The 11,548-nt window shown below is 41.1% G+C and overlaps 1 protein-coding gene across 10 annotated transcripts in view; it reads left to right on the top strand.

Annotated features, from left to right (window-relative positions):
• Nucleotides 1-1,278: 1,278 nt before the first annotated feature.
• Nucleotides 1,279-11,548, top strand: part of PICALM (phosphatidylinositol binding clathrin assembly protein) — a 65,842-nt gene continuing 55,572 nt past the window's right edge. For 9 of the 10 annotated variants that reach the window (XR_005628545.1, XM_039718271.1, XM_039718270.1 and 6 more), the window contains exon 1: nt 1,367-1,496. Coding sequence is in view for 9 of the 10 variants with exons in the window: in XM_039718271.1 (XP_039574205.1) it covers nt 1,367-1,496 (130 nt within the window). In the remaining variant the exon portion in view is untranslated. Of the gene's footprint in view, nt 1,497-11,548 lie in introns of all 10 variants that reach the window. The other variant, XM_039718272.1, reaches the window with a different exon arrangement.

Genomic DNA, 11,548 nt, shown 5'->3' with positions numbered 1-11,548 from the left:
TTCTTCCTCTGACACCAATTTTCCTTACGCATTATAAAGAGATAATCCTACTTACACACCCTGTCAAGCAGACAGGGCTGAGTATCATTTGTATACTGCTGCTCTTTAAGTTGCCCAATAAATATTTCAGTGGCTTCATGGATGGGGGACACTTACAAGACAGCTCCTCAGGAAGCACTTCTGGCAGAGGAAGAACTTTGTCTGCTGGAATCCCGTGGTGTTGCTCTGTTATTCACTGCTGTGTGTTTGGGGAGGAGGAGGAGAGCGCTGTCGCAAGGAGCAATGGAAGCTGCAGATAGCTGGGAGGCTGGGGCAAGGGGCGGTGGGAGCCAAGGAGCTGCTCCTCACTGTGTGTCACTGTCTGTCACACGCAGCCAGGTGTACAGCTGTAGGCACCAGGCTGGGAGAAGGCACCTTAAGGAACAGTTTCTGATTTTTGTGAACAGAAACCGAGTAACTTCGTACAAAATCCCACGCTGACAGGGACAGAGCCACCGAGTAAGTCCAAGAAGCATTAGCTGACTAGCAGAACAGTGGGGGGCTAATCATGAAAGACCTGAAAACCACCAGTGTTTTTATACTAGCCGTGATGTACATTCGAGAAATTTTTGGCGAGTTATAAAAATAACTCTGAAGAGAAGCCCGATAGTAGCAACCAGCCGGCTCCGAACCCTTCGCTGCCTAAGAACAGATTTTTTTTTTTTTTCCCTTTGAGCTTTCCCTAGCCTAAGGTGACACCAAAGGAGTTTCCACAAAAACTTTGCAGGCTGAGAAATACAAAAGTAATTCCTTCAGGGGCGGAGACACTCTCCACGGAGACTTTACCCGGCGCTGAACCCGAACAGGGGCTCACCGAATGTCCCGAGGGGAGCCTGCCCAGAGGAACGGGAGCCTCCCCAAGGGAAAGGGACTGCAGGGCCAGGGGAGGCAGCGCTGGACTCGGGGATCCCGGGGGAAGCCATCCCGGCCTGAGGCGCGGCTCCCGCCCCGCGCCGCTGAGGGGGCGGTGCGTGTCACGCGGGCGGGGCGCCGGGCGGTCACGTGACGCGGGAGAGGCCCGGCAAGGCCCGAGGAGGAGCTCGGCCGCCGCCATTTTCCTGCGGCGCCCAGTGCGTGTCCCTGTCCCCGGCCGGGCGGGCGCGCAGGGGGAGGGGACGGCGGCCGGGGGAGGGGGGCGGGAGGAGGCGGAGGAGGAGGGGTCCCTGCTCGGGTGACAGGTCCGTCCCTGAGGGCGGAGCGGGGGCCGCCTGCGGCACGGCGGGGTGAGGAGCCCGCGCAGCTCCATCCCCCCGGCGACTCCTCCCGTCCCGGCCCCTGAGGAGGGAGCGGAGCCGCGCTCGGTTCCAGCGCCGCCAGCGAGCCCGCCATGTCCGGCCAAAGCCTCACCGACCGCATCACGGCGGCGCAGCACAGCGTGACCGGCTCGGCCGTCTCGAAAACCGTGTGCAAGGCCACGACCCACGAGGTCATGGGCCCCAAGAAGAAGCACCTGGACTGTGAGTACCGGCAGGGCGCGGCGGCCCCAGGGATCTCCCCGAGCGTCCCGCCGAGGAGCGGGATTGCCCGGCCTGTCCCGCTGCGGGGCTGCCGCCCATCCCACCGGCCTCGTGGGCACGGGAAGCCTCCTGAGGCGGAGGAGCTCGGGGTTTCTGCATAGGGCATAGCCCGAGGGCGGGGGCGTAGGGTCGGGGACGTGGCGATGGAGAGCTTGGGAGAGGCTGTTCAGTATTTCTGCTCTCCAAAAGGGGCCTTGCCAGTGTTCCTTATGCATAGGGCCCCGGACAATGTGAGCTCCTGAAGGACAGGACCTGCCCCATACCCCTTTCTTAGGGAGAGAGACAACCACGGAGGCCAGGCGAAGGAATGGGCTGCAATTTCCTTACTAATTGATCTCATTTGCGTCGTGCTAGGGCAGCACTCCCCCTTCTCTAGAGGAGGTGCAAGAGTTTCAGGAAGGAATAGCTCATCAGTTATCTTAATTATTTTCCAGGTAATCTACCAGGGAGAAAAAAAAAAAATCCTTCTTTAACAGTCATGTAAATCTCCCATGTAGGAAAATATGTGAAACGACTGTTTGAGGGGCAAATCTCTCTCAGTGAGGATGTTCTTAGTCTTCTTTCTACTCTGTCTCATTCACTTGGAAAGATGTATCTAAGAGGACTTCTTTAGAACTTAAGTACCTGGTCTTAACATACCATACAGGGTCTATTTTTGGACCATTTTTCAGCTTCTGTTAAGAACAGATCAAAGGTAGGAAGGCTTAAAAGGTTTTCTGTCAACTGTGATCCGTCCAGGTGATTATGAAGAGAATGACGAACACCAAAGTTCACATTAGCATTTCTCCCACCAAGCTGTAAGGCCACAGGACTGAGGAAGTTCTTGGTCTGAATACCTGATTGTCTTGCATCTGTTTATTCTAGGCTTCTTAAGGACAGCAACCCCTCCCCATACCCTTTCAATTTCCCAAATATGTAATAAAAGACACTGGAGAGATTTGTGTGTCTATGCCTTCTACATGTGTGCTTTCTCCATTCCTCCCACCCACGTCTGCAGGAGAAGGTTGAGTCTTCCTGGGTCTTGAGTTTGTGCCTTCTGAATTGCTCTGTATCCAAATGAGAGCACCAGATGATAGTAGTAGGATTAATTGGACTGTAGTTCTTTCTTCTTTCCACCAAAATGTGTGCATGTTAAAGGTTTAAGAAATTCTTGTTCTGCAAGTACCTGAGAGCAATGTGATTGATTTTTTAGGGTAGCCCCAGAACAGCTGCCTCTGCCTCTTTTTGGTATGCCCTCATTCATTTAATCTTTTGGCTGAAGATGGTAGTAACTGAGTGGTCTTGTTATATTTGGTTAGCTAAGGGTGTCAGAACGCTGAGGAAATCTTTGGGCTTTGAGTAACTTATTGGCAGGTAGAGAAAACACCTTGTCATATGGCATAAGTATGAAATTGCGATGGTACTGGATTTCACACAGCAGAAGTGAGGCTTTCTGGAAAATAAACTTTGTCAGGTTTAGCCTGTAATTGTGCTAAAAGTACGATTTCAGTAATAAGGCATTTAGAGCTGAATTATTTTGTTGTGTAAGCTTTGTTGAAAAGAATATGAAGCTGGCCAGCAAACTGCTCTTCAGGGGGGTGTGTGTGTAAAAGGGTGATGTTCAGAGCAGGGCTGCTGGGAGACAGCCTAATGGAGACCTCCAGGGTGCTGCTGCAGAAGGGTGCCCAGACTTCCTTAGAAAGCTGTCTGGTAGTTGCTGGATGAGAAGACCAATTCTATGTTTCATTTTTCTACTCGAGACTGTCAGGAGTTTTAGTTTCTGCCTCTCTCTGAGAATTTATATCAAAGCAAATCAAAGTTGGTTTTTAGTTAGTCCCTCTTTTTGGTGGTTAAAATAGATTGTGGCTAGATGTTTTGTACCCTAATATGTTTGTTAGAAGTCTCTGTTCCTGGGATCAGGAAATGACACATGGTCTTGTATTTTGAACTTTTTCTTTGTTCATACCCTTTATGGTTGTATGCTTTAAAATAAATATTTTTTACACAAGCTGTGACTCAAGCCCCACTTCTGACCTATTTGTACATATTTTCCTTTTACAACAAACAGTTTAACTTGGTGAGGCCTATGAACTGACATCTCATTGTCAATGACAACTGATATACCTGTCTTCGTAGGTAGCATGCTGCCCTAATATTTTTCTGATTATTGCTTATTATGACAATACGGGTAAAACATACTATAGCTTGTGTCCTGGTGAATGGATAAGTTGAGTTTTCCTACACTGTCCTGTAATGAAGTCTTAGTTTTGTAGCGTGTTCTGTGACCATGACATACATTCTTGTTACTGTATTTCTTGTGCAGATCTCAAAATTTGACTGTCCTGTTACTGAAATTCTTTCTTCATTAAGCTTGGGCTGTCACAAACAGATTTAACTAGCTCAGCCTCATATTAACTCATAAAAATGGAGGGAAGTCCAGCATAGATACTTGTGAACTTAATTATTCCTGTTCTTATTTATCTTGTTCCTGACATTGTGTGGAGTTTGAAAACTGAAGTGCTCTCCATCCTAGGTTACCTCTGTTTTCTTCAGTGATGGTTATCTTTATCAAGGAAGTCAAAAAGGAATTTTTTCCTTCGCTCATGATGGTTAAAATGTAATATACTTCAAAGAATGCTTTCTCTCCCGTTACAAAGCTTAGTTGTTTGGTTTGAGGGAGCAAGACTTCTAATTGACAGGTGGTCAGGCTTGTGATAGGTAGCAACATCATCTTGAGGCTGTATACTTGAATCCGTGATACTGTTTTTTCCTCTGTTTTGGTGGTCCAGCCTTAGAGCTGGGTTAAGGATTCTGTTTGGTAATCTAAATGCTGCTTTTGTTGTGATGGATTACTTGTTTTGCAGAAATCAGGTTTGATAGCCTTGAAACCCTCGAAGCATAGTTCATGAATTTCTTTTATGGAAAACCTAGTTTCACCAGGACTTTGTCCCGGTTTTTGCACCTATCTGAGCAGTGGGAGCTCTAAACTGGTTTGTGGGTTTAACTTGCACACGGAGATTGGTACAACCCTTTCTTTCTAGTTAGCTTTTTTTGTCCCCATGTTGAGTGTTGGATAGTGATGCTAAGAACAAGTGCTTTAGGTTGTTCAAATATAAATGGTACTGGGAAACTTGTTGCCAGATTTCACTCCTTCTTGACGTGATTCGGGGAGGAAGGTGTGCTTGTGTTTCTATGTGTGGTGGATAATTAATATTAGCAATACCTGAAGTTAATGCCTAGTAAATTTCACTAGGGTTTGTTCAGTGAAGCTGCTATACCAGGTATAGCTCTGTAGCATAAAAATGTTTGTGTACATGTTGTGGAGTGTACTTAAAACAGCTTTGTTGTGATACACATTTAGGGTTGGCGTCTTGAATGAGTGTGGCACAGTAACCCTATCCACTTGTAGCTAATGGAGTAGCCCTCTTTAAATGAGAATGTGGATGGATGACTTGGAAGGAAGTTGTGATGCTGTAATTGCCCATTCTTAACAGGAAATATCTCTATAATTAAGCCACAGTGTAATTTCCTTGATTTCTTATTGTGAAAGAAAACGTGTATTTTTAAGGAAGACAGTAAAGGAGAACCCTGCCCTGTGTTGGGTAGATGTCTGTGAGAAGCTGTGTAAGTGAAAGTAAACTTGAAGGAGCTTGTTTGGAACTTAAATTCCTAAGTCACTAGTGTCAGCTGCTTTGGTTTTGTCTAGAGGCTACTGCTGGGGTAGAGAAAAGCCCAGCTAAAGACTTACTTCATGTCTGTGCTGGGGACAGCTTCTATTTCAAACTGAGATGGTATAAAGAGGGTAACTTGTAGAACTGAGGTACAAGGATCATTGCTTTTCCCTGGATCACCCAAGAGATTTGTAGAAAAGCTGGGAAACCCAGCGTTTTAAGGGTTCACTTGCCTTTATATGCTAAAGTGTAAGTGGGTGATGAGGTGAATTAACTCCTAGTTCTGTGGATACTTCTGTGTTCTCCAGTAGAAACAGATTATCCGCATTCCTTTGCTGGTATTTTAGTGCTCCAACAAACTCATATTTTGTCTCTGGTTTTGGCAGAATCACCTGAAGTTTCTTGCAGCTTCGCTTCCCTTTCTGTAATTGACTTCAATTTCTGGAGGCATTCCATTGTTATTTTTGCTTAGAAATGTTCTTTGTAACTGTAATTATTTAAAATACAGATAATTGCATTATTACAACTTTCTTTTGAAGTATTCAGTTTTCTTTCTGAGTTTTTTTCTCTGATTCCTTCATAGTTTCTTTCTTTAGCCAACTTCCTTGCTTTTTACTGGAATTCCTTTGGAATATTTGTTCGTGCCTTTTAGTAGAGTATGAGAACTATCATACTCCTCCTGGCTGCCAGAGGGACAATTTTCTACTACAGCTGCTCATTTGCAGAAAGAATAGCTGTGTAGTTGTGCAGCTGTTGTTTTATTTTGCTTAGCCTGAAGCAGTATTCTGCTTCAGATGAAGTAAGAGGCAGGAGCTAAGGAGGAGAAGCTGTAGGACACCTGCAATCAGCTTCCTGTGAATCTTCATACCACCATTGTTCCCCAGCAGCAGTGATTATTCAGGTCTCATGTAACTTTGGGCTATAGCCCTAGTTGAGATTTTTTTAATGATTTTTTTTTTTAATGGTGCTGTCATCTCTTGCATTTACTAAAAGGGACACTTGGGAGAAACATTCTTTAGCAGTTTAGCCTGTGACCTAATGATCTATTTCAGTCTTCAGTTCCTAATCCTAAAATCAGTTTTTGATTTGTAGATGTGAAAATTTGAAGTTGTCCCTAATGACTTGTCTCACAAAGTAATGGCTTATCCAATGTGGAATTTAAAGCTTCCCGACTTTTGCATTTGTTGCCTTATGTAAAGTATATGATTTGTTGATGATGGTAGAATTCAGGGAAAGTTCACTTAAAAAATGTTACTGATGTCTTGTTCTCTCTGGAAAATGCAACATTATTTCTGAAGCCGAGACACCTTTTGTATTTGAAAGCTTAATTTATTAAACAGCTTTCTTAAATGGAAATTTGTCACTACTGTTAAAACATTTTCACTTAAAACATCTCACACATCAATTAATACTTTAAAAATAACACATAGTAGCTTTACTGCTGGTAGGATGTGTCCACTTCTCTGCAAACTGAGGTAGCTGTTTCTCAACCATGATAGTAGAAATCAGGTAAGAATTGTAAATGACTTGTGTATAAAGTCTTGAACCCCTCTACTGGGGCAGTTATTTAATATTTTCAAGTAGTTTGCAATACAAGTTTGAAGCAATAATCTCAAATATGTATCCTTTTGAATATTTTAGCAAACTCTTCTGCTGCAAACTTTTCTTTTAATTCATGAGTATGTGAAATTAACCATGTAGATTTCCTGCTGGTCAAAGTCTTAACTCTGGGAGTAGTTGCAATTTGAAGCTTATTGTTATCTTGCGAAGACTTGGGCATGAGAGAGATTTTATTGCTGATTGTATCTGCAGCCGATTAAAAGTAACCAACAAGTCACTAACAAAAATATAATGCAATCAAGTGGAAAGAAGCTTGTGTTGCTATAAAATTATTTGCCTTGGTGTTTTCCTTGCTCTTCTGGCTGTTTTCTCCATTGTGAAGTATGATAACGAGTGGGCAGATTATGAACTCTTAGTAACTTCAAAGTAACTGTATCCTTCAAAACTTGGAGAATAAATATTGTTCTACTTTGTATTTCACCCCTAGTTTATATAAAAGCTTTATTAATTGGCTGGTAGTTTCAAAACTTAAAAATAATGTTATTAAATTCAGTGCTAAGGTGTGGTAGTCTCAAATCCACTAACGGGAAATTCAAGTTATGAGTAATATGTCAGAAATCAGTTCCCTAATTTCTAAAATCCCAATACCTAAGCTGTATTTAACTGTGTGAGAATAACTTAATGAAGTTAAGCATTTCATACAGATTTAGCAAATACGCTGGATTTTCTGACTGTGACTAAAAATCTCCTGGGCTATTTTGCTAAAGGAGCTTTATTAAAGTAATGCTTATCTGGATCATTTGCAATATTATACAAGGGTAAATTAGGCTTTTATAAGTTTTACCTCTGAAGAGAGGGTGTAAATGAACAAGATCGACACAAAAATTTGACTTGGGCATGTTAATTCACAGAATGAAGCATAAGAGAATTTACTGGGGTGAACAGCGGTGTCATAAAAGGAAATTTTGAGACTTTTATGCAGGTCATGACATAAGCAGTCTAAATTAAAATAAATTTTAAAAACTCCTGAAGTGGGGATTATACTCATTCTGAGCTCTCCTATGTACTTTCATTCATACTGATGTTAATTTACCAAGTTATCCTCACCAACTCCTTTTTTCTTTTTCTCTTGAAAAGACGCTTTTGAAGTCTTTACTTGCTGTCCTTTGTTGCTTCCTCCTAAGCAAGCAGGCCTTCAGTCACAACATTCAAATGCTCCAGCAATGGTGCCATTCCAGCAGGAGTGATTCTTTCGCTGATGTGGGAAGTGAGAAGTTTGCATGGGTTGAAACTGTTCTGGTATTTCACATATTTACTCTAAATATGTTGCTTGCAATAGCTCAGCTATTCGAGTTGCTGGCTGTGTGTTATGGCATCAACAAAGTGCCTGTATTGTTTGTAACCTTTCTTCATTTTTTTGAATAATTAATTTAATAAAATTTAAAGCACAACTTGTGAATCGTTAATAACGCTGTTTCCTAGTTAAATAATTAGTGTATAAACAAATTTTCCATGTTAACATCTGGGAAAAAAAGGACGTTCTTTCATCCATTTACAAAAAGGTGATAATGAGGTTCATATAATTCCTTAATTACTTTTGTCCCAAAAAAAAAGGAAAAACAAACCTAGCCAAACCAAACCAACCCACTGGTATTCATCAGCAGAGCGTAAGTTTCTAAAGTTGCCGTAGTCAACTAGATTTCCAACTCAAAGTGTGTAACATGTAAAGTTTTAATTTAAACTCAGGCTACAAAGCTATTGACAGAGGTAAGCACGTTTCAAATACTTACTTGTAATGAAAAAAAAAGTATTTGCCTTACCTGGCAGTAAATCCACTCAGAGCAGCTCTGGTTATTGCAGCTCTGGTATTTTGTTACTCTGCCAGATGAGAAGGTTGAATGTCTTGGCTGTCAAAAGGTGGACATGGGTGTCTTCATGTTCCTTGGTGTTCTTAAGGGCTGCTTGAAACTTCCATTGCTGTTGGAAGTGTTTGGGCCTTTCTGGGATGGATGCTGACCTGTAATGTGACCTGAAGTTTTTCTGTACCTCTCTTTTGCTGTTCAAGTGTGTGCTTTGTGTCTTGGGTTTAGTTTTGTTATGTAGCATGTCCCTCTCTTCCCATGTGTTCAGGAGTTGCATCACCATTTCGCCTACATTTGCCTGCAGTTGAACTTGGCTTATTTGGCTGGTACCTCTGCTCTTGCTGACCAGTGGGTCAATATTTAATTGGAAATGGGGTCACACTTGAATTTGTTTTATCCCCTTTCCTTCTGTCTCTGCCCAGTATTATCATAGTAGTTTCAGCTGTCATTGCAGCCTATTTCAAACATTATGAATTTTTCTGATCAGTGACTCTGTATTCTGGGTCTGACCTTATTTTTTATGTGAAGTGTAAAACCTTGTTTGAACTGTTTGATAGTTAAGTCTCTACACACAGGGGCATTGTGTTATTTGATCACGTTTAATTCTGTCACCTTTTTTATTTGCCAAAAGCCATTGGTGTTCATAATTTGGCACGTATACTGTTATGGAGAGACTAAAAATAACTTTCATTTTAAAATCAGTTTGTCAGGAGTATTTGCTTGATTATATATTGTACCCTCATGAAGTTGTAGTTCCCAAAGCAATTCTTCATTTCTGGGTTGATGTAAAGATGGTTTCATCGAGTCTTGCTTACTCATAAAATGCCTTCATTCTTCTGTCTCACAAGGGGCACTTGAATTTAATATTTATGTAAGCAGTTTTATCAGTTCGTAAGTTTTAGGGCTGAACTTCAGGTGTTTTACTTGCAATTACTTTTTATTAATCATGAAACATAAGTAGTTGAAATTCTAGTTGCAGATAAAAAAGAAAAATGTATTTTTGAACAATATCCATGTATTTTTTTCTCTTGAGAAGTGAGATTTCTTTACTGTTTGGAAATATACTGGAATCCTTAGGTAGATTTCAATTTTGAATTAATTCTCTGAATGTCCATGTCCCTTAGCTTTCATTGATGTAGCCATGATCAGATCAGCTGGTTTTTATTCAAATGACTGCATTTGGATTTATTATCCTTTAAATCAGCTTTTCTGTTATAACCTAATGTCTTAAATTCATAAAGGGTTATTTCTCCATGGAGTGTTTGCATTTCAGTTAGGAGTGTCACAGTGTAGCACTGCAGAATAAGATTTAGAGTATCAAAAATACATATGAAGTGGTTTTTAATCATAGGAAAAAAAGAAAAAAATGAACCCAAATATGAACACCTCTGCATTTGTGGACTGTCATTATTTCTAATAAGGATATTTCATGCTTAGTAAGTTGTCACATTTGATTAGCAGATGAATGGAAAAGCTCAGGATGCACAACTCTTAGCTGTAAGCTGTTTGATACACAGGGACTAGTACACTGTTTCTTGGGCTTTGAGGAAAAATGTTTGCCTGTTTTGGGGTTCCTGGTAGTTATAAGGAGCTAGGCCAAGCTTTTTTCCTGACCTGTTCAGTTGAAATGCCTTGGCACTATGTAGTATCATTTAAGCCTATGAAATGTAACATAAATTAAGTAAATTTCCAAGCAGGTTACTTTGCATTAAAAGTCTGGAATACATGAAATTTGTTTCAGTGCTGAATTTGGTGTGTAAGTGGATGGAAAACCAAAAAAGTTTTTGTATTAGTTCTCAAATACTAAGGAGCAGCACAGTTGGTATAACTTTGACATTTGGCATTTCATTATTATGAATTTGAATTTAATATGATTGTAATGTCATTGTTATATGTTTGAAGCTCATGCATTCTAGGGTCTGATTTTCTCGCTTGTTTTGCTGGGATTTTTTGCTTTTTGTTTATACGTAGTTTATGAGGAGACTTTCTTCGTATTTAATGATCTGTAAGTAAAATACAGTGAGTTGGAGGAGATGCTTTTGTCCTTATTTTAAACTGTTAATGAGGAGTCTTTGTAGACAGGAATATGGTCAGTTTCTTGGTATGTACTAGGGCTGACACAAGATGTCTTAACACATAGTTTTACCAGAGTTCCATATTCATTTTAACTCTCTGAGGCTTTAACCAATAAAAAACCTTACTTTAAAGTACATGGAATCATTAATTCTTTTCTTTTTTGAGCTTTTCTTATGAGACAGTTTAATTTTAAAGATAGAATCTGGCCGAAGGTCCTTTCCTTTTACTGAAAACCAAAAGACAGATGTTATTTACTCCTTCTCTTGGCTTTAGTTTATCTTAGAGGCTGTTTGTGATAGGGACATGTCTTTGTTCATGGTAAACAGAGAAATTCCCAGCTGAAAGCTGTGGATACTGAGGAGCTCTTTCTGTATACAATTTCCCTTACCCATCCAGTTTCAGAGTAAAAGTTTGAAACTCGGTGTTGGCTCTGAAGCTTTGTAAAACTTGATGACCCCATGGTCACTGATGAACAGTCTCTAAAAGTGAGGCCTGAGGGAAAGAACTGATTTGGGTTTATGAAACTCAGACATAACAGTGTTGCTGAAAAGAGGATGTGTTCCCCTTGGTAATATCCTCGGCTTTATCTACTGAGAATTGGTAAAGCTTAGTATATAGTCCTGGAAAAAGTCAGCTTCCTTTTTACTCTGCATGCTAAATGAAGGTTGTTCCTGCACCATCCTAACCTCTTATCACAGTATGTTCTAAAATTTTTACTCTGAGCAGCTTGGATGTGTTCTGTAAGGGATAGTTTTTTTGTGCCCTTGTGAAAGAGTGCTGTTCAAATGTGCATTGAAGATGTGCTTGGGACAGCCAGGGTGAGTCTCGTTTAGTCAGAGAGCCC

This window comes from Passer montanus, unplaced genomic scaffold, assembly GCF_014805655.1.
Source record: "Passer montanus isolate IOZ18808 unplaced genomic scaffold, ASM1480565v1 scaffold4, whole genome shotgun sequence".
In the NCBI taxonomy this organism is placed as follows: Eukaryota; Metazoa; Chordata; class Aves; order Passeriformes; family Passeridae; genus Passer; species Passer montanus.
The sequence above is the reverse complement of the archived record's forward strand: the minus strand, read 5'-3'. Positions and strand labels throughout refer to the sequence as shown.